This window comes from Saimiri boliviensis, chromosome 1, assembly GCF_048565385.1.
Source record: "Saimiri boliviensis isolate mSaiBol1 chromosome 1, mSaiBol1.pri, whole genome shotgun sequence".
Classification (NCBI taxonomy): domain Eukaryota; kingdom Metazoa; phylum Chordata; class Mammalia; order Primates; family Cebidae; genus Saimiri; species Saimiri boliviensis.
The window spans coordinates 11107511-11129558 of record NC_133449.1 but is presented as its reverse complement, the minus strand read 5'-3'; the positions used below and the strand labels follow the sequence as shown (position 1 = coordinate 11129558).

At 42.2% G+C, this 22048-nt stretch overlaps 1 protein-coding gene across 2 annotated transcripts; it reads left to right on the top strand.

The window, feature by feature from the left end:
• The first annotated feature begins 114 nt into the window (after positions 1-114).
• Positions 115-20755, top strand: E2F6 (E2F transcription factor 6). Of its 2 annotated transcripts, XM_074394067.1 has the most exons (7): positions 115-509; positions 8446-8500; positions 11547-11763; positions 13897-14053; positions 15536-15649; positions 17544-17691; positions 18613-20755. In XM_074394067.1, the coding sequence occupies exons 1-7, from the start codon at positions 402-404 to the stop codon at positions 18657-18659; spliced, it is 846 nt and encodes a 281-aa protein (XP_074250168.1). In that variant the 5' UTR covers positions 115-401; the 3' UTR covers positions 18660-20755. The 2 variants fall into 2 exon arrangements, with proteins under 2 accessions (XP_074250168.1, XP_074250172.1); XM_074394071.1 differs by lacking the exons at positions 115-509; positions 8446-8500 and adding an exon at positions 10187-10319.
• The last annotated feature ends 1293 nt before the right edge of the window (positions 20756-22048 follow it).

Genomic DNA, 22048 nt, shown 5'->3' with positions numbered 1-22048 from the left:
TCCTTTGCCATCCTCTCCGTAAACACCGCAGTCCGGGTTTTCAGGGCTCCGGCAGCCAGGAGGGGAACGCGGCGTGGGAGCGTTCCGGCCGCGGAGAGCATGCGCAGTGGGGGAGGAGCGGTACAGTGCGCATGCGGGAAGATGGCGGCCCAGGCGACCTGAGAGACGCGGGTTTCTCTCCTCCTTTCCCGTCTGCGTCCGGAGCTCCCGGGCACGTGAGGCCGTGGCGCGTTTGCCCGCGGGCGGGACGGCCTAGCGGGACGCCGCCTCGGAGCAGGCCGCAGACCCGTTAAGCGCTGGGCCGTTGGAAATCGGCGCTAGGGGGGCGGCGCTCGAGCTGGGCGCGAGAGGGCGGGAGAGCTCTCGGGGTGCGAGGAGAGCAGGACGCCCGGCCGGGCAGCATGAGTCAGCAGCGGCCAGCGAGGAAGTTGCCCAGTCTGCTACTGGACCCGGCGGAGGAGACAGTTCGCCGTCGGTGCCGAGACCCTATCAACGTGGAGGGCCTGCTGGTAAGCGCCGGGACGGGACGGGACGGGACGGGCGCGGGCGGGGGTCTCCCAGATCCGGCCCCCTGGTCCCCGCGCCGCCGCCAACCCCTCCGGTCGTCGTCTCGGCCGTCTGCTCCCCCTGGACCAGGCGCTGCCCGTCACGTGCTGCGAACTGCGCTCTCCCGCCTTTCTGCTTTCAGCACTTGCTCACAGACGTGGTGTCAGTCTTTTGCCCTTTTACGTCGGGACTTGAGGGCACTGTTGGAGAAAATTGCTCAACTTTGCGTTAGAAAGTCTATGTTTTTCTCCTACGGACTCTAGCTGTGTCTCTGTAACCTATCATTTGTTGTTCTCTTCTGCCTCCTCTCCCATCCTTTTACTCTACTGCAGCCGTTTAAAGCTTGTCCACGCTTCGTGTTTCCCACGTCACAGCTCCCATTCAGCAAATTACCTCCCCACATGTTTGACAGAGAAAATGTTTAAGAGATTTGGCTTGCTTTCCTGCCAAAGCTGATTTTTTATACTCTTGTTCTGGACTAGCAGCTTTATTCTCTGCAGTTCTCAGGGCCCGTAACAAATGCATCCTTTTCCATTTCCCTCGTATTTTCTTTTTCTTTCTTTCTTTTTTTTTTTTCCTTATCCTTTTTCTTTCTGTCTGTCTTTCTTCTCCCCCCCCCCCCGCCCCCCGCCACCAGATGGAGTTTTACTCTTGTTGCCCAGGCTGGAGTGCAGTGGAGCAATCTCAGCTCACTGCAACCTCTGCCTTCCAGGTTCAAGCAATTCTCCTGCCTCAGCCTCCCAAGTAGCTGGGATCATAGACATGCGCCACCGCACCTGGCAAATTTTTGTATTTTTAGTAGGGACAGGGTTTCACCATGTTGGCCAGGCTGGTCTCGAACTCCTGACCTCAGGTGATTCACCCTCCTCGGCCTCCCAAAGTGCTGGGATTACAGGCGTGAGTCACCGCGCCCGGCCTCTCCGCATAGTTTCCATTTCTTTGCTGCTTTCTTCCTATAACTAGTAGTAATTAAACATTTCCCAAGTCATTAATTCTGGTCCCCATGCCAAATAGTTTGTGATCGTTGCCTAATTTCTCGCAGCAGTGTTTTATAAGAAGATATTATTATTCTTGTTTTACGGTTGCTGAAACAGACTTGGAGATGTATGTAATGCTGGCTTGCTTGTGGCTAGATAGTAAGTGGAGAAACTTGGGTTGAACCTCCAAGTTTCTGACTCCAAATGATAAATTCTTCACTACTAAAACTGCATTCTAAATCCATACCTGTCTTAAAAGATCACTCCCTTAATTCCGTATTCCCTCTCGTCTACTGTCTCTCTTCCCCTTCACAGCTAAACTTGAAAAAGTTATTTACACTCACTGTTACCACTTGATCGTCCCCTATTACCACCCAACCCACTCCTGGGGACCCCCTACCCTAAGCACACTTCTAAGAAGACCTTTCTAACTAACAGTTTTGGCAGTTCCATCAGCTGTTGGGTTATGGACAATCTTGTCAATTCCATCAGCTGTTGTAGTTTTGACACAACTCTGTCTTGAGTTTCCTTGACATTGATACTCCATCTGCTTCTCTGGCCTCTCCTTGTCTTCATCCTCTTCCCATTCCTTCTTGTTGATTTTGTTTCTCCGGGTCAGAGTCTCACTCTCCTGTCACCCTGGCTGGAGCGCAGTGCCATGATTATGGCTTACTGAAGCCTCGACCTCCCAGGCTCAAGTGATCCTCTTGCCTCTACCTCCCAAGTAGCTGGGACCACAGGCATATGCCACCACACCTGGCTAATTTTTAGTTTTTATTTTTAGAGATGGAGGTCTCCCTACAGGGCCCAGGTTGGTTTTGAACTCCTGGGCTCAAGCAGTCTTCCCACCTCAGCTTCCCAAAGTGCTGGGACTACAGGCATGAGCTACCGCAGCTGGCCATATGTTGATGTTTTTCAGGGTTCTCTTCTACCATCTCTACACATTCTTCTTAGGGGAGTTCATTCACTCCTCCCATGACTGAATTACTATCTGCGTTTGATCCTTGGATGACTCAGGGATTGGGGCACCAAATCCCATGAAATTTAAAATCTGAATGTAATTTTGACTCCCCCAAACCTTTACTGTATCCTGGAAGCCTTACTGATAACAGAAACAGTTGATTAACACTTCTTTTGTATTTATGTGTATTAGATACTCTATTCTTATAATAATAAGTAGCTAAAGAAAAGAAAATGTTATTAAGAAAATCATAAATAAGAGACAGTCTTCGTCGGAATTAGATCATTGTAAAGGTTTTCATCTTGTCATATTGAGTAGGCTGATGACGAATAAGAGGAGGAATTGGTTTTGCTATCTAAGGGGTGGCGGGGGTGAAGAAAATTGACATGTAAGTGGACCCACACAGTTAAAACCTGTGTTATTTGAGAGTCAAACTGTATATTGGTACCATCTATATTGGTGGTCTTAAAATTTGAGAATTTGATAAAAACTCAGCTCACTGTGGAAAAACCACCTCGCATGTAATATCAGTAGATACAGACATCCCTTGAAATCTTAGACATATACTTCTGGTATTTTCAGTTACCATGTCATAATTCCCAAATGTATAAATCTCCCTCAGTGTTTTCCAACTGTCTACTAGACTTTCCTACTTAGGTTTCAAACTCGTATTAATCCCCCCTCATCTGAGGTTTCACTTTCCTTGATTTCAGTTAACCTGTGGTCTCCCAAAATATTAAAATTTAAATGAAAATTTAAAATAAATAATTCATTAGTATTAAATTGCTGGCCATTTCAGCAGTGTGATGAAATCTCCAGCTGTCCAGTACTGCCCAGCACCCAAATCTTCCTTTGTCCAGAGTTCCCATGCTGTCTTTGCTCTCTGCCCTTAGTCTCTTAGTAACTGTCTCGATTCTCAGAACAGCTGTCACCGTGCTTGTGTTCAAGTAACCCTTATTTTACTTAGTAATGGCCCCAAAGCACAAGAGTAGTGATGCCAGCAATTCCATTATGCCTAAGAGAATTGATGAAGGTGTTTCCTTTAAGTGAAAAGATGTAAGTTCTTAGTAAGAAAAGAAAAAAATATTCTGAGGTTTCTAAGATCTACAATATAATAAGATATTTTGAGAAAGAGACCACATTTATATAACTTTGATTGTAGTATATTGCTATAATTGTTCTATTTTATTATTAGCTGTTAATCTGTTACTATGCCCAATTTAGAAATTAAATGTTATCACAGGTATGTATGTATAGGAAAAAAAATAGTATACATAGGGGTTTGGTACTATTTGTGGTTTTAGATATGTATCCACTGTGGTTTTAAATATACAGGGTGGACTACTGTATATCTAAAATTAAAGTTATTGCTGTATTGATCCAGGTTATCCAGAGAGACAGACCAATACTAATACAAATTTGGTACCAGGAATGGTTCTAGGGGAACAGAATTTTAAGGGTGAGTTTCCTTAATTGGGGTTTTTAGAGTTGGTTCTTTCATCTGATTAGAACCTAAAAATGCTAAGGACTCTACTTCTCGTAAAGAGCGCACTGGTAGCCCTTGGCTTGAACTGTTTACAGATAGGTAAAATAAATGCCTTTAGCATTCTAATTCACCACTTACAAGAGGCAAATAATTTAGTGATGCTTTCAGACATTTTTGGAAAAACAAGGACTGTAATGGCGTTGGTTGGTTGCTCCTAGTGTCTTTAGACAACATGACGAAAGAAAAGGGTGAGCTCAGGGATTCAGTTTCATGATTGGAGCTCCACATAAGTGACGTAAAAGTTTCTAAGTGTGCCCTGGGTTAGAGTTTTCTGTCCTGTAGCCACAGGGCTGAAACTCCCGCAAATGAAACACAAGCCTTCATCGTGCAACTGGCGTATTACAATGAAAGTTGAACTCTCTAAGCCTCGCCGAGCACCTACTGTTAAAGTGAGGGTATTGGTTGGGAAAGAGTGGGATCTCTGCACGTTTGGATGGGATCATGTGGGAAGATGAGGCTGGACCCATTGAGCCCCTAAATTCGGATGAGTCTTGTTTGCCAGAGGGGCAGTAGCATTTCCACCTACAGTGGTATCAGCCTTTCCATCCCTGTCTGGGGGGATTAATTCTGCATTGCCTGTGAAAATAGTAATGGCCTCCTCTGAAACATTACCAGCTCCCAGGCAAGACAAAGCTGATTCTCATCAGGACCCATCCCCCACCACCCCTCTTTGCATCCAGACCTATAACTAGACCCAAGTCCCAGCAGGCCTTTAAAGGTGAGGTGCAAAGTATGACCCATTCCATTTCTGGTACCAAATCTGTATTAGGTTTCTCTGGAGAAACCTGACCAATAGTGTATATACACACACACAGTCATGTACTGCATAATGATTCGGTCAGTGGTGGACCACATATATGGAGGTAGTCCTGTGAGATTATGATGGAGCTAAAAAATTTCTGTCACCTAGTGATATTGTAGCCATCCTAATGGTCTTAACACCGAACATTACCTTTTCTGTGTTTAGATGCACAAATACCATTGTCTTAGTTACCGTTGTCTGCAGTATTCAGTCAGTCATATGCTATACAAGTTTGCAGCCTAGCAGCAATAGGCTATACCACGTAGCCTAGGTATGTAGTGGGCTATGCCATCTACGTTTGTTTAAACCAGGCGTCCCCAAACTGCAGCCCCCTGAGGCCATTTATCCAGTCCCCCGCCGCACTTCAGGAAGGGGCACCTCTTTCATTGGTGGTCAGTGAGAGGAGCACAGTATGTGGCGGCCCTCCAACAGTCTGAGGGACAGTGAACTGGCCCCCTGTGTAAAAAGTTTGGGGATGCCTGGTTTAGACACTATGATGTTCACAAAACAAAATCACCTAATGATGTTTCTAAGAAGATGCATGATTGCATGTGGAGATACGAGAGGGGATTTATTAGGGAAGTTGGCTCATGTTTATGAAAGCTGAGAAGTCCCACGACAGGCTCGCTGCAAGCTGGAAACCCTGGGATGCTGGTTGCATGGCTCAGTCCAAGTCCATAGCATGAGAACCTGGGAGGCTGCTAGTATAACTCCTGGAGTCCAAAATTCAGGGAATCTGAAGTTGTTGTCCGAGGACAGACAGGAAAGAGGGTCCCAGAGGATATGGACTTTGAGAAGGGAGAAAATAGCATTGGTTAGAGGTAGAACTTGGTCTGCATATTGAAAAATAAGGAAAAACTGGAATGGGCGAAAATGCAATAATTTTGAGAATGGTATCTTTCCAGAGACCTCTTGGAGGAATATTGTTCCCCAAAACAGAATTGGTACAGAGAAACATCTGTATACAGCATCTGTAACCAGCTTGTAGGCAATGTTTAGCATTTTAGTCCCTAAAATTCACATTTTCTTTATTTCTTCCACCTTTGAAGAAGCTCTTCATAGCTACACATAAAAGTATAGGTGTTTAGATAGGTGATTTGGAGCGGTGGTGAAATAGCTTGGAACTTGAAAAAAATGTGCGGACTTGCCCCAGAAGCTGCTGGCTTCTGGAGAGCTGGGTACTCTGTCAGGGCACGAGAGCAGCCTGAGTGATTTTCATTTTGTAAGCTTCTGCCTTCTGCATTCATTCTGCAGCTAACATGCAAACAATCTACCTACTTACCATCTTTCTATCTATTTATCTGTATATGCTGTCTGCCCCTGAGGGGCGATGGTACTATTGTGATTCCTCCAAGTTAAAGAGATAGTGTTTTTATATTCAAAGGGGAAGAAAAAGAAAAGAATGCTGTTGGAGACTGTTTTCCCACATACATCAATATAGCCAATATGTAATGGAACTGCGTTAACAGCAAAGAGTAGGGAAAACAAAGCCATCTTTTTTCGTATGCCTAATTGAAGTGTTATCCCTCTACCAGCCTGTGATCCACTGCCTAGATGAGATGGGTAGGGAGGTATGGAGCAGAGAAGATGCCCCTCTAGAATGCATAGGTAGTGAGGCAGCCTCTCTGGGAGCCAGTATGTAAGGCCTGGGCCTGCTGCTCTGAATGAAGAACGGGAACCTCTGCAGCAAGGCACCTCTGAGCCTGTTATGTGTAATAATTTAGGATATTTGTTTATGTGTGTTTCAAATCAGTGTGATAAGGATGAATTGTTTTTCTTTCCATTTAAGAATCTTGCTATAATAGCTGGCCCGTCTCATACTATTAGTAAGGGTTAAATGTAAAAATAGCAATGGCAGTTGGTCGCACTTGTCTAATGTCTGACTTTGATAGGACTGCTTCAGAGTTTCACTGTTGGATACCATGTTTGCAGGTCACCCTTGTCAGCACTGTTTGAGAGAGCTGGCCAGACACAGTCCCTGCCCCCAAGACCAGCATTCCTAGCAGATCTGTGTGTTCAGTTCTAACAACTGAGTTAATTTTACAGTGGGATTCTATCTTGATGGAAGTATTCCGTATCAGGTTAATTTGCTGATAGATGCTATCATCTTGTCATAGATGGTAAGGAAATCCTTGTGCCAAGGATATTGTTAATACTAACAAAGAGCTTCTTTGCTCACCTTGCCTTCAGGCTTGCTCATTTCCCAGTCCTTTTGCTATATTGCTGGCATACTTAGATTTCTAAACCATTTACTCCATTATGTCCTAGTCTTGTTCAGAAACCTTTGGTAATTCTCTACTGGTTTGGACATAAAGTCCAGACTCTTCAGCATGAGTTTTATATGGTGCCAGCATGCCCTCCCAGCTTCAAACTCAAGTCACTTTCACACTGACCACTTAGGTGGGTTCCCAGAAACATGCCATGCCGTATATATCTTCGCACCTTTGTTCATTTCCAGCACTACAATCCTGTCTGTTTCTTCTTTCCCCATAGTTGTTTATTCAGGCAAATCTGGCTTGCTTGGCAAGGCTCACCTGGGGGCTACCCTCGCCATGAATCCTTCTGTGATTTCCCTGTCTGGGTATATCCACAGTACTACTGTTGATTCTCTTCTTAGAGCACCTGTGGAATTCACTTGCCCCAGTTTTGCTTTATGGCCAGTTTTTTCTGAGACGAGTTGAACCTGATTATAGCCTGTCTGAAGGCACATTAACATTTATGTTACTAGGAGTTTCTGTTCATATGCTTTCATTTTAAGGTTTGATTTCATTTCATTTATATTTTACAAAAAACAGTTTCTAAATGTTACTACCAGTTTATGCAAACTTTCAGAGCCTCTAAATAGCTGTTAAAATGGTGAGCATTGATAATGGAGCTTCTGCTAATTTCCTGGTTGTTTCAGGAATTTAAAAGAAACTTTAATGCAAAAGTTTCTAGTTATCCACAGCTTGCATTATTTTCCATTATTAGAAATGCTGCAGTTTTTACATTAATTATAATGGGAATGTATAGCTGCCTGTGAAAGCTTGTGAGCAAATTTTTGGGAACCACTCATACTTAATAACAAGGAGTGAGCATGTATTGGTTGAGATAGCTCTGTCTCTGCTGAATGTTCCCAAGTCAGGGGCAGTGTCATAATGATCTTCATGTTCCGTTTATCCTCAGTAACTGATATGTTCAGTAATTATCGTATTCTTTGTGTGGGGGGGGAGGTGTGTTTTTTTGAGATGGAGTCTTGCTCTCCTGCCCAGGCTGAAGTGTAGTGGCGCGATCTCGTCTCACTGCAACCTCTACCTCCCAGAATCAAGCGATTCTCTTGCCTCAGCCTCCCAGGTAGCTGGGATTACAGGCGCCTGCCGCCATGCCCTGCTAATTATTGTATTTTTAGTAGAAACAGGATTTCACCATGTTGTCCAGGCTGGTGTCAAACTTCTGATCTCAGGTGATATACCGCTTTGGCCTCCTCCCATAGTGCTGGGATTACAGGCATGAGCCACTGTGCCAGGCCAGTAATTATATTCATATTCCCAGACCTTTATATTGTAGAGAAAATGCTATTTGTTTGCATTGTTGTTTAAAATCACTAAGTTAAATTTTTTATCTTTTTTTTCAGCCATCAAAAATAAGGATTAATTTAGAAGATAATGTACAGTATGTGTCCATGAGAAGTAAGTTGATTCCTGAAAAGGTTTTAGGTTTTGTCACTTTTAACTTCATATAATTAAACCGATTTGTTTTAAATATGTGAGTTGATGAGAAACTGAAATGAAATGTGATATTTGTACACTGAAATGTAAAGTTCAAGTTTTAGTAAAAACTCCTGAGGTTATGGGTTGAATGATGTGCCCAAGTGCCAGTTTCTTTTCCACAGAACAGTCTGTATTTAAGGCTGTTTTCTCAGAATGCCTCCTGGTGGAGAAATGTACTCTTTCTTTCTTGTTCCTTATCTTAGGTTAATATTTAGGGTGTCTGTTAAGAAGATAGGGTGTAAGTAGCTCTAGTTCCCTATGCTTCTGGAAGTCTTTGTGATAGGTTGCACCACCTCAGTTTCCTAATCTCAGTGGATAGATAGAGCATATAGATATGTCAGTGTGGATCTTAGAAATACTAACCCTAACTGTACCTCAGTGCCTGCCACAGTCTCACCCCTAGTTGGTCACCAAGTTTGCTCAGCTTCACCTTTGATGTGTTTCTTGCATCTGTCCCATACCTCCAATTTATAATAATACCTAACATTTATTGAGCTCATATAGTGCCTGGCACTGTCTGAAGCTCTGCATGGATTGTCACAACCACCCTTCAAAACATAGATGTGGATTAGAATTCTTATTTTATAAAGGCCCGGGGAAGTTAAGTGACTTGCTCAGAGTCAGGGTTAAATCTCTTGCCTCTCTGATGCAAGAACCTGGAGTCTTTACCACTATACTGAATTGCTTCTCCTAGTTCAGGGTCTAACTTCCTCTGTAGCTGAAGTTGCTGGGTCTTCTTAGAAGGCAGTCAGCTTCCAGCCTGCATGCTAGAAAAATCCAGAGGGATTTGTCGAATACAGAAATGGAATTATGATATCATTCAACCTTAGTTCCTCAGTGACGCTCTGTTACATAGGGAGAAAACCCTGATTCCTCATATATTTGATGTTAAGTGTTTATATTAAATCGATAAGTCATTTCATATTAAAAGAAACAAGGGAATAGAGAATGGCTGGAACAGACAAGGCCCTCACAGGCTGTTTCTTGCTTAACGCTGCAGCCTCTTCTTCCAATATGCCGCCCTCCTCCGTGGCCCAAGCTGTGCCGCCTGTGATTCCCGAAGCACTCAGGTTCTCTAAGCCTGCCTCGTCTTCTGAGGTGTGGTTTCCTCTCCCTCACTTCAGCCCCTCACCCTCGGTCAGAGTGAGCAAACACCCCGCATTCTGCTGTTCCCTGTACCCTGTGTACTCCCATCAGGAGGCCTTCTCAGTTCCCCACTCCAGTGAAGGTTTTTATTTTGTGGCATTGGGTGACTTTGAATACCTCTCTTAGCACTTACCTTGAGATGTAATAGAGTTCCTTATTGGACTATGGAGTTGCTTTGGTTTGAAGACCTCTGTGGTCCTATTTAGATCCCCTCAGCAGCTGTCATGTTTTCGGTCTTTGGTTATACGTGTTCTTTATAAAATGACATCATAGAAATAGACTTATCCTGAGCATAATATAAGACCATGCCTTGTTAATAATAAGTATAATTAAATATATGCTTTTTAAAGTTATAATTTCTCATTTGTAATCTTCCTGGGTTTGTTGTAGAATTGTGACCTTCTACTTCCAATTAAAAATCCTTTCAAGTTTCCTAATTTACCCCTATTTAATCTTAAGCGTAGGAATGGGCTCCAGAGAGAAGACATTTATATTATGAAATATGTACCTTTGTTCCTGAAGTAACCACCAGTGGTCTTTAAACTAAATGTGACATTGTGGAGGTTCTGAGTAAGGACATTTCTGGCTGAAGGTAGGATGGACATTTCTTTGAGGCATACTGACTGTGGTGTGCTGTGGAAGTAAAGAAAAGGAAAGTCATATATTCCACCCCAGAATGACAACAGACTTATTTTAGAGATTATTTCTTTTGCAAACCAAGCCATAAACCTTTTTCTAAGTATCAAATGTAGCAAATTGGAAAAGATGACAAGATACTTAGTTCTGGCAAGGGCATGAGATGAGGCCCATGTAGACTGCAGAAAATGGGTAGAACCCACAACCTGAATAGCAGTTTAGCAGTACGTATCAAAATTCCTTAAAAATGTCCAGCTAAGGGGACATACGATAATTTAACCACAAAAAGATTCATTGAAGTTTTAAGCAAAATAGTGAAGTTGGAGACAGCCTGAATTTCTGATATTGGGATAAATCTGCGTACAGTTAAGTATGCAGCCATTAAGAAAAATGTTGAAGTACACTTGTTGACATGTCAGAATGTTCACAATATTGTGTTAAAAGAACATGTCGCAAAATTGCATGGTCCTATTTTTGTTTTTAAGAACTATGTATATGATTGACACATAAGTGTGAGTGTATTAGAGGTGTGTGTGTGTATGAAAACCCTGAATCATCGTAGTGAGTGAGGGTATTAAAGGGTAATTTTTGTTTCATTTGTCTATCTGCTAATACAGGGTAGTGAATATTTTTTAAAATAGAGATACCACTTTTGATCAAAGTATGTTTTCATTGTCTTAATCGAAGACTAGTTTGGGCTCTTTCAAAAAATTCTTCAGACAGCTTAAACTATGACATGGACAGAGTCATTACAAGGGGGGAAAAAAGCCAGTTCTCTGCCTTTGCTTTGTAAAGAATTCCTTAACTTGAAGACCAAATGAGAAATTTAATTTTAAAAATCATGTCTAATTCTGTTCCTGAGAGTGGTATGGATGCAAATGTAAACACACTGCTTTGTCTGAGAAGATGCAGTAGACTTGTAAACATCCACATGTTAAGTGGACACTGGTTGCAGATTTCAGATACCCCTTTATTTAAATCGAAAGCCTTTGTTTAGACCCAGGATAGGCCAGTGAATTTTTTAATCCAATTTGAGAAATGTATTTCATAGAAATCAGCTTTGCTTTGGTCAGTGTGCTTGTAGATATTTGCTATCTGATCAAGAGTAAATAGCTGATTTTTTTTTTAATGAGTTGAGAAATGTTACTTAAAATTTTACAAATATGTTTATTTTGTTTCCCAGAAGCGCTAAAAGTGAAGAGACCTCGTTTTGATGTATCACTGGTTTATTTAACTCGAAAATTTATGGATCTTGTCAGATCCGCTCCTGGGGGTATTCTTGACTTAAACAAGGTCGCAACAAAGCTGGGAGTCCGGAAGCGGAGGGTGTATGACATCACCAATGTCTTAGACGGCATCGAACTCGTCGAAAAAAAATCCAAGAATCATATTCGGTGGATGTGAGTTGCTTTCAAACTTTTCATGGCTTTTGTTTCCCTCTCATCAAGTAACAATTCCATGCTTAAAACAAACTACATAGTAGTAGTGTTTTGACAATATAGAACAAAGGTACGACTTCTTGCTAGAAGAGGATTCTAAAATTTTCTTGCATCATCCTACAGAGTACATAAATTTTTTAACAAGTATTTCCTCAGTTTCAGTTGATGATTGACATTGGGAAGATCTGTTAAGGTTATAAAACAGTAGTTTTCACACGTTAAGTGTTCTAAACATCTAGAGGCTTCCTGCCTCTGGATTTGTGATTCAGTAGTTCTGAGGGAAAGCAGGAAAATACATTCTGAACAGGTGGCTCAGGTGGTTATGACGTAGTGGGGTGTTTGAAACACTGCCCTGATTATTTAAAAAAAAAAAAAAAAAAAAAAAATTCAGGCCAGGCACGGTGACTCACGCCTGTAATCCCAGCACTTTGGGAGGCCGAGGCAGGCAGATCATGAGGTCAAGAGATTATAAGTCAAGAGATCAAGGTCAACTGACCAACATAACGAAACTCTGTCTCTACTAAAAATACAAAAATTAGCTGGACGTGGTGGTGCACACCTTAGTCCCAGCTACTTGGGAGGCTGAGGCAGGAGAATCACTTGAACCCGGGAGGCATAGGTTGCAGTGAGCCGAGATCATGCCACTGCACTCCAGCCTGGATGACAGAGCAAGACTCCATCTCAAAAAAAAAAAAAAAAAATCAGGTGGTGTCTAAAAGGAACGTGCTAAAGACTTGACATGATTAAAAGGGATCCCAGGGAAAGAGGAGCTTAAGACATTGATGTTGAGAATGGTATTTGTGTGTGCACAAACATAAGAAAAAAGCTCTTACACCTAGAATAGACAAGTATCTTGGCACAGGGAGAAATAGTTGCAGCAGGTAAGTACCTAGTGACCTCTCAGGCAAATTAAAACCTGCCAGCAAAGATCTTGCAATGACCCTAAATAACTAACTTAGTATTTAGAGCAAAGGGATTTATAAAAGAGGTTATTTTTTCAATAGTACGGAAGTACAGGTTGAATTCTAATTTGAGCATGCTTACTAAATAACAGTAAAAAACACCTTCAGAGTTTAAATCAACTTGCATTGTGAATCACTAATTAGAATCAGATTTGAAAACTCCCAAGCAAAAGATAGACGATAAAGGCAAGGACCTTTCTCCTTTAAGGTCCTCAAATTTATTTTCCATTAAAATTGAAAGAAAAAAATGAAAATAAGTGTTGCCTGATCATATCAGATTAGAGTAGACACTAATAACTAAAGAGAATATGTACGTCTTTTTTCTTTTTCTTTTGAGACAGAGTCTTGTTCTGTCACCCAGGCTGGAGTACAGTGACTTGATCTCGGCTCACTACAACCTCTGCCTCCTGGGTTCAAGTGATTCTCCCACCTCAGTCTCCCCAGTAGCTGGGATTACAGGTGTGTACCCCCATGCCCAGCTACTTTTTATATTTTCAGTAGAGACGTGGTTTCACCATGTTGACCAGGCTGGTCTCAAACTCCTGACGTCGGGTGATCTGCCCGCCTCAGCCTCCCAAACTGCTGGGATTACAGGCGTGAGCCACCACTCCTGGCCAGAAAATATGTCTTTTTTATAATGATGAATATAACCATTATATTCAGATAGAATGTGTACACTAGGGAAAAATACACTCATCACATGTTAGCAGAGGAACCATCATTTAGCCAACACTTTTTTTCATATGTAGGAATTCAAGTACTATAAGATTGCAACTAACTTATCAGAAGCTATGTTGTAAGTAGTAGGACTGAGGCTTAAGCTGGATATTATTGACTCTTAGTGCAATATCCTGTACTCTTTTTGCTTCCTTAGGCTGTCTCTGCTATTATTAATTTCTGTTAGAATGTAATTTTTTTTTTTTTTCGAAAGACTGTAAGATGAACTATAAATAATTTATGTACAGGAGGAATAATGGCTTTCTAGAACAGAGACGGCAGAAGTTAAAAGTCCCTACTTTCTGTTTTTGCGGAAAACACCTATGCAAAACATTTGAGGTTCCAGTAACCTAATGTCAGATTCCTTTGTTATCTCCTAGTTGGTATTGATGGTGATTTTTTTTTTCTTTTAAAGAGGATCTGATCTTAGCAATTTTGGAGCAGTTCCTCAACAAAAGAAGCTACAGGAAGAACTTTCTGACTTAGCAGCAATGGAAGATGCTTTGGATGAGTTAATTAAGGATTGTGCTCAACAGCTGTTTGAGTTAACAGATGACAAAGAAAATGGAAGATATCCTTTAAGTCTATATGTTTTAAAATTTCTGCTTCCAGAGCAGATTACTTAGGTAGTAGAGTCAGCTTGGGGACTTAATTTATATGTTTAGAATATAAAATTAGACCACTGAAAGCTAAAGTAATACAAAATTAGCCGGGCATGGTGGCGCATGCCTGTGATCCCAGCTACTCAGGAAGCTGAGGCAGGAGAATTGCTTGAACCTGGGGGGTGGAGATTGCGGTGAGCCAACATTGCGCCATTGCAAGAACGAAACTCCATCTCAACAACGACAACAAAAAGTTTAAGTAAGTGCAAGTTGGTAGTGTAGCCTCAAACATACATAGCCTACACAGTAGGTTGTTTAACTTCTGTGTGGCCTTTCTTAGATTAAATTCTTGATGATGACCTCAGGTATAGTACCACACCAAGGTTGATGCTGCCACTTAAAAGAGTGGGGCATTCATTTTTATAGTCTGAATACTATAAAGATAATAAATTTTTGTTGGCTTTTGTGGAATACATGTTTTTCCTAGAAATTTGTGAACAGAAGTTGATTTCTGAAGCAGAGTGAATTTCCATTGAAGTGGTGCTTAAACTGCCATTTGTGTCCACAGAAGCATGTTGTTGCTTAATAGCGGTTTTCCTTTGATACTCAGTGTCTCTGGGAAATAGGGAGTGGGCCTGGGGGAGCCTTGTCCTTGGTACTGACCTCCCGGGTGTCTTAGAGCTGTGTGCCGTGCTGTTCCTGTGGCCCCTTTGTGAGGGCGTCACTGATTCTGAGATAGTCCATACCTCAGATTTACTTAAAACTCTCTAGCAGTGAAAAACCTCTCTTCCTACAGTACAGTTACTGGAAGGGAAAGAAAAAATAAGTACCAACATTACTGCAGCCAATTGGAAAAAAAAAATGCTAGGGAAACCCAATAAATTTGAGGTAAAATTTGAGGCAGTACAATGAAACAAGACAAAAAACACTCAGATAGTGAGATGGAAAATAATTTTGGGTGAAGTAATATCATACATAATAGTCTTGAGAAACAGTTTCTTAAGTTGTTTATACCTTCTTAAGGATTTTTTTCCATCTTTCTTTTTAGGGGATGAGTCCTGAATGTTTTTTCTTAAAGTTATAGTAAGATCCAGCTTACTGTAACTGAAAAGGGAATAGGATGAAAATTTGAATTTCTTCATGAGCTATATTTGTGTTAGGGACTCAGACTTTACTAATATTTTTCTCTAGAAATTATCATCATTATAGTACAGCTTAAACTCTTTAGGTTGAGTTATAAATATTGTAGAACACTGCAAAATCTTCATTTTATATGAATAATAAAAATGACCAATGAATTTTTTTTTTTTTACTGCTTTCCTTAATTGTGAACTTGTATCTCATAAAAACTAAAGACATTCTAACATTACCCTTGTGTTACCGAGTTACTAGAGATACATTATCTCCCCATTAAGTAGCATTCTGTGTAGAGATCCTTGACTGAGTTTTACACTAGCATATGTGACATATCAAGACATTCATAGCATTCAGGCCTTCCATGAACAGATCGTCATTGCAGTTAAAGCTCCAGCAGAAACCAGATTGGATGTTCCGGCTCCCAGAGAAGTAGGTAACCCTGCATTTTTAAAAAGATTTAAGGCCAGGCGCCATGGCTCATGCCTGTAATCTCAGCACTTTGGGAGGCCAAGGCAGGCGGATCATGAGTTCTGGAGATTGAGACCGTCCTGGCTAACACAGTGAAACCCTTTGTCTACTAAAAATACAGAAAATTAGCCAGGTGTGGTGGCATGCGCCTGTAATCCCAGCTACTCGGGAGGCTGAGGCAGGAGAGTTGCTGGAACCCGGGAGGCGGAGGCTGCTTCAGAGCCGTTGTGTGCATGTGCACTATGTGTCACATACTGACACTACTCAAGGCACTTCACACCCTTTAACTAGTTTCAACTAACACAGCAAATCAAGTAGTCATTATTCTCATCTTAAAGATGAGGAACCGAAAGCTCACAAAGATGAGTTATCTTTGTCAGGATCACCAGAATGCAAATCTGGTTAAGGTGGCTTCATAGTTCCTTCTTAGAGGAATCACCAAGATTTGGCCCGTCTTAAAGATCCAAAAGTAAGGTGTGGTCTCAGCCAAGGCACTGGGGACTTTTGGCTTTTTCCCTGTGCTATGAGCTGCTTCAAACTGTAATTGCTGAATCTCACTGAGCCTTTGATCATGCCTGAGGACTTCTCTTAGAGTCTCATTTCAAGTCTGTGCACATGGGCCCAATTGACCAGAGCCTGATCATGAAGATCTGGGGACCTAGTGTGGTGGTTGGCAAAGTGACCTTCAGGTCAGATCTGGCCTGCTCTTTGTTCTTAGAAATAATTTTATCAGGACACAGCCACACGCCCATTTGTTTACATATTGTCTCTGGCTGCTTTTATATTATAGTGGCAGAGTTAAGGGATTGTGACAGGGATAGTATGACTTGCAAAGCCAAAAATATTTACTGGCTCACCCTTTACAGAAGTTTGACAACACCTAATTTAGTGGAATGTGAAGTTCTTAGCTGGCTTCCAGTTGAGAGTAACATTAGTTCCTTTTATTGTTTAGAAATATCTATTAAATTGTACAGGATTTATCATTCAAACCAGATGTGACCTGGCACTCTAGAAGCTGAGCACAGATGTTCTCTAGCCCACTTGTTGGGTACCAGGAAGTCATAGCAAGGACAAGTGAGGCTCTCAGACCGTCTGAGAGGCTGCATCTCCCCGTACTCACCCTGGTATGAGATCACAGTAGGGCAGGAGGGAGCAGTGGTGTCTGTGTGTCTAGGCCAGGCCTAACTGCACTAAACAGGAGAAAACAGACTTTGTTACAGTTAAACCAGCTCCCAATTAAAGCAATTATTTGTAACTGGAGCTGTTCCTTAAGAATTTAGCATAATTCCCAGCAGAAGCACTCAGATTGCCTGATGACTATGGAAAAAGTACTTTGATTAATCCTGAGGAAATCTGAAATCAAAGGATGTGAAAATCATAATGAGTTAATAACAGTCCTTTATAAATAATCTTAACTATCTTTTTGATGTTTTACTTGAGGTATATTTTGATACTTTCCTGTTCTTTCAACTGAACAAAAGAATGGCCCTTCCGGTTATCTCAAGACCTGTTCATTAGTCTGGAAATATAGGCACATATTTATCCTGTGAGACTAGGGTATTCTAGAGTTCTTTGTCATCAAAACACTGATTTTTGACTCAAGTACGGCCTCCTTGAAGGGGTCAGGTCCTGAGGAGAAAAAGACAGGCCCTTGAGTACTGAGGTATTCTCATGATGGCTCTGAAACCATTACCACAGGCTCAAGTATACCTGTTTTCAGCCTGTGAATTGGCCAGTGCTTTCATGTGACACAGCTAAGATGATTTCTCAAATGTGTCTTGAGATTTTTGCAGTTCTAGTGGGTGAAAAAATATGATTTATTATTCATCTTGACGGTTCCTGTGTCGTTTGCTAGGACTCTATCACAGTGCACATAAGGAGCACCAAAGGACCCATCGATGTCTATTTGTGTGAAGTGGAGCAGGCTCAGACAGGTAACAAAAGAGCTGAAGGTGTCGGGATTTCTTCATCTGAGAGCACACATCCAGAACGCCCTGAGGAGGGTAAATATACCAATTTTGTGATTAGGGAAATTTAAGAGTACAACAGTATTTTCAATAAGTTGTCAGTATTTTGATAAGCAGTGGAAACTTAGAATTATGTTTGGTCCCATGGTGATACCAACTTGCAGTGGTCTCTGAATAGGGAACTCGGCCAAAGAGCCTGCCCATGACCTGGCTGGGAGACTTCCCCTCCTGCACATCTTGGAGAAGGGAAGGGGCTAGACCTGCTTGACCCAGGCAGCCAAACACTCACTCAACTCATCCAACAGCCCACTCCGTAAGAGTTACGCCTCAGTGGCACATTTCTAAGGATGTCATCTCTGGACCCACCTGGCCAGAGCAGCAACTCCGTCTGACCTGGGACCCCAGCTTGCCGCACTGCCCAACAGCAGACCCCAAATAGTGGAATTGCCTGAGCAGGGAGTGCATCTTGTGACGGCCTGGGCAGAAGCCATTACAGTACCCAGCCAGCATCCGAACAAAGACCCAGCCAACTGGAGAACTCAGCAAGCGCTGCAGACCAGGGTGGTTGTCATCCACGGGCTGGACCCATAGGAAGCTCTTTCACTGACAGAAAATACCTGTAGTGACCAGAAGATGGGGCTGTTGCCCACACGCAGACCACAGCGCAAAGACAAGAATTACAAAGGGGCGAATCATGATGCCTCCAAAAGAAACTAAGAGAGTGCTAATAAGGGAAGGCTTCCTCCATTCTTTGACGGGTGCTTTCAGGCACAGGTTCGAGTTACAGTTTATTCTTGAGCGACTGAAAAAATTAGCCTTGTGCCATTAACTGAGTTTATGTGTTCTTGACCAGGCATCTTCAAGGTTTTAAGTACAGCAGTCGGATTGTGTATTCTTTTACATACTTGCCTAGCGAACCGTCACCGAAGTGAATTTCTCTCTTGTGTTCTTTTTCAGAAGAAAATCCTCAGCAAAGTGAAGAGTTGCTTGAAGTAAGCAACTGATGGCATTTGAGAATTTCTGTATTACCAAGTTTTTTGGGAACATTTTTGTGGAGAATTATGTATCAACTTTGATTCTCAGAGCAATAAATTATCCATGAAGTGCTCTCCGCCCTCGTCTCAGTAGCCACATCATGGCTGGTAGCGTCTCGGAGCTCACTGCTTAGGTGGCTGAGGAATTGTGGTTTCCACATTTGAGAACAACTCATTTTATAATAATTCACTGCCTTTTGTCAGTGAAATAGATATCTTGCCTCCTGAAATAGCTTCATCACAGAGTGTCATGAAAACTAGACGGTCAGGCTGAAATGGACAGTTCTTCGTGGACTCTCTTCTTCCCTTCAAGGAGTAGGTCATAGATCACAAAAGAAATTGCCTTACACTGGTTCATATTTGCAGTTACTGTTGTACATTAGATAGATGTACACACGGATTTAAATGTGATGTCTTTGTATATATCTGTATAATGTTTAGATTACTTACGAAATATGTCTGAGTGACACTTTTCACCCTTGTACAGCCAAAATAATGTATATATGGAAAGTGACAAATTCTCTAATTTCTTTGGTATCTATAACTTATTAGAATCCTCTGGATGAGGGTTAAAGAGTTTTTCCAAACTTCTACATGTAGAAGTATCATAAGTGTGCTACACATTTATGTTTGTGAATTTAATTAAAGTATTTTAATATGGTTCCCAGTGCCGAAATTGGAGTCGGATACTTCTTGGTTTCAAACTGTCTACCTGCTTACTGTCTCCCAGCAGGCTGCTGGCATGCCCAGTGGCCTTGGAGGCAGGTAGAGAAATGCCATCAGATGACAGCTGAATTCACTGTGAAACATGAATTCAGTCATGGTGAAAATTGGAAACTCTTTTAGGTTTTTGCAAGCAGCTTTGATAATGTTTGTGTACGCAGCCTTGCTCTTCAGTCAAAGGGGTTTTACTTAACGACAAGTTGTACCTTGCCCTCTCTCCAGCTCCACTCCCACATTTTCACGTACCTAGCTATTTCTACCTCGTTGGGTAAGTCATTTACCACTCTGTGCCTCAGTTTACTCCGTAGTTTACCATTAGACTGTGAGCTCCTTGACGGACTTTGTCATAATCACTGTTATATCCCAGTGCCTCGCACCATGGCTGGCCCTTAAGAAGTGCTCAGTAAATGTTTGAACAAATAAGTTAGTGGAGTGAGTGAATTGTAAAATCAGACTAATAATATCTGTTTTGTCTGTCACACAAGATTCCTGTATCTTTTGAATGCAGATTTTAAACCTTGCTTTTAAAGAAATATTTGAAGCAACTTCAAATTCAGACTGTGTTTAAAAAGATTAAAAATCGGGATCCAAAAAGTACTAACAAATAATGCTGAGTGTTTAGGATCCACACACCTCTGAGCCCTGGTGGCTTTTGCCAGTCCTGTCCCTGTGCTGAGCCCCAGCCCTTCCTGCAGCAGTGCGCTTCCTGCTGGCGTGTTTCTGTGCACCTGGCGTGCACTGTTCTTCTCCCCCAGTGGTGAGCCGCAATGCTTTTCCTCCCTTCTGTTTTGTTATTTGAAATTAGCCAAAGAAAAGCTGCAGGGGGCACTGCTGCTCAGCATCGGACTGCTTGGTTGTACTGTTTGACAGAATAGGGAATACGGGAGGAAGGGGAAGCCTCAGGTAAAAATTAGGTTTGGGACGAGCTTGATGAAAGCAGTAGTTTCTGCAGGTCACTGTGTGTCTGTAGTTCAGGTGCTCGTGGAAAGGTCTGAGCTGTTGCGTAGGTTGGGCAGGTATCAATTGAGATGTGATAGTTTAAACTGGTGAGTAGGAGAGGTTATCTAAAGAGTTAAGCAGGCCCAAGGGCATCTATATTTAAGGAGAAATACGGGAAGTCTCCTAAGAAGAAATAATGGGGTGGGTGGGGAGGGAGAAGGCAGTGTCCCAAAAACCAACAAAGGTCTTACCAAAGGTGATGGCATCATTTCTGAGCAGCAGTTTCTTGTGAAATGTGACAAATGTTCTTTACAAATTGTTCTGAAAGTAAAATGAGATCATGTAAACGAAAATCCTCTGTAAATTACACGTGTGTTATAAATGAAGTATCTCTCATCACTCCATCTTCTGGTGTTTGGTCTCTGATTTTTAAAACGGGTAAAATAAGCATTCCATGAACTTGTTTCTGGACTCCTCCTCCTCACTAACTCATCCAACCTCACTATTCCAAGTCTGTGTGCACCGCTTCTTCCTTCAGAAACCTTGCGTGTTTCCTTCAGGCTGCAGTGCAGACTGTGAATGTAGCCTCACTCTCTAGTCCTGCCATGGTACTTGCCTCGCGGGGCTTCTACCCAGTCAAATCGGTCTCATCACTGCCTAAAGCACACAGTGAACTTTCCCATCTCCCTGCCTTTGCTCATCCTATTCTCTTCCTGTCCTCTGTGTTTCAAAATCACATCACATTCTGGACCTGTCTCCACCCATGCGTCCCCTTTGCTTCTTTCCTGCATGCAGTTTGTAAGCAGCACGCAGGTGGCCATGTTCCATCCTCATAAGTTGCTGTGACTAAGTTCCCAACTGCCATTCCATGCTGTCAAGAGCATGAGGTCGTGTCTTAACATGTATATGTGTTTCCCATATTAACGTAGTGTTCAAGTATGATACGGTTTGGCTCTGTCCCCACCCAAATCTCATTTTGAACTGTAGATCCCATAATCCCCATGTGTTGTGGGAGGGATCAGATGGAGATAATTGAATCATGGGAGCAGTTTCCCTGCTTCCTGTTCTCATGATAGTAAGTTCTCTAATGGTTTTTAGGGGCTTTCCCCTTCGTTTGGCTCTCATTCTCTACTGCCACCATATGAAGAAACGTCATTTGCTTCCTCTTCCACCGTGATTGTAAATTTCCTGAGCCTCCCCAGCCAGGCTGACATATGATTCAATTAAACCTGTTTCCCTTACAAATTAACCATTCTTAGGTATGTCTTTATTAGCAGTGTGAGAATGGACTAATACAGTAAATTAGTACCACAGAGAGTGGAGCGCTGCTGGAAAGATACCCAAAAATGTGGAAGCAACTTTGGAACTCAGTAATAGGCAGAGGTTGGAACAGTTTGGAGGCCTCAGAAGACAGGAAAACGTGGGAAAGTTTGGAACTTTCCTAGAGACCTGTTGAATAGCTTTGACCAAATTGCTGATAGTGATATGGACAGTGAAGTCCAGGCTGAGGTGGTCTCAGGCGGAGATGAGGAACCTATTGGACACTGGAGTAAAGATCACCCTCGCTAAGCAAAGAGACTGGCAGCATTTTGCCCCTCCCCTAGAGATCTGTGGAACTTTAAAGTTGAGAGATGATTTAGGGTATCTGGCAGAAGAAATTTCTAAGCAGCAAAGTGTTCAAGAGGAAGCAGAGCACG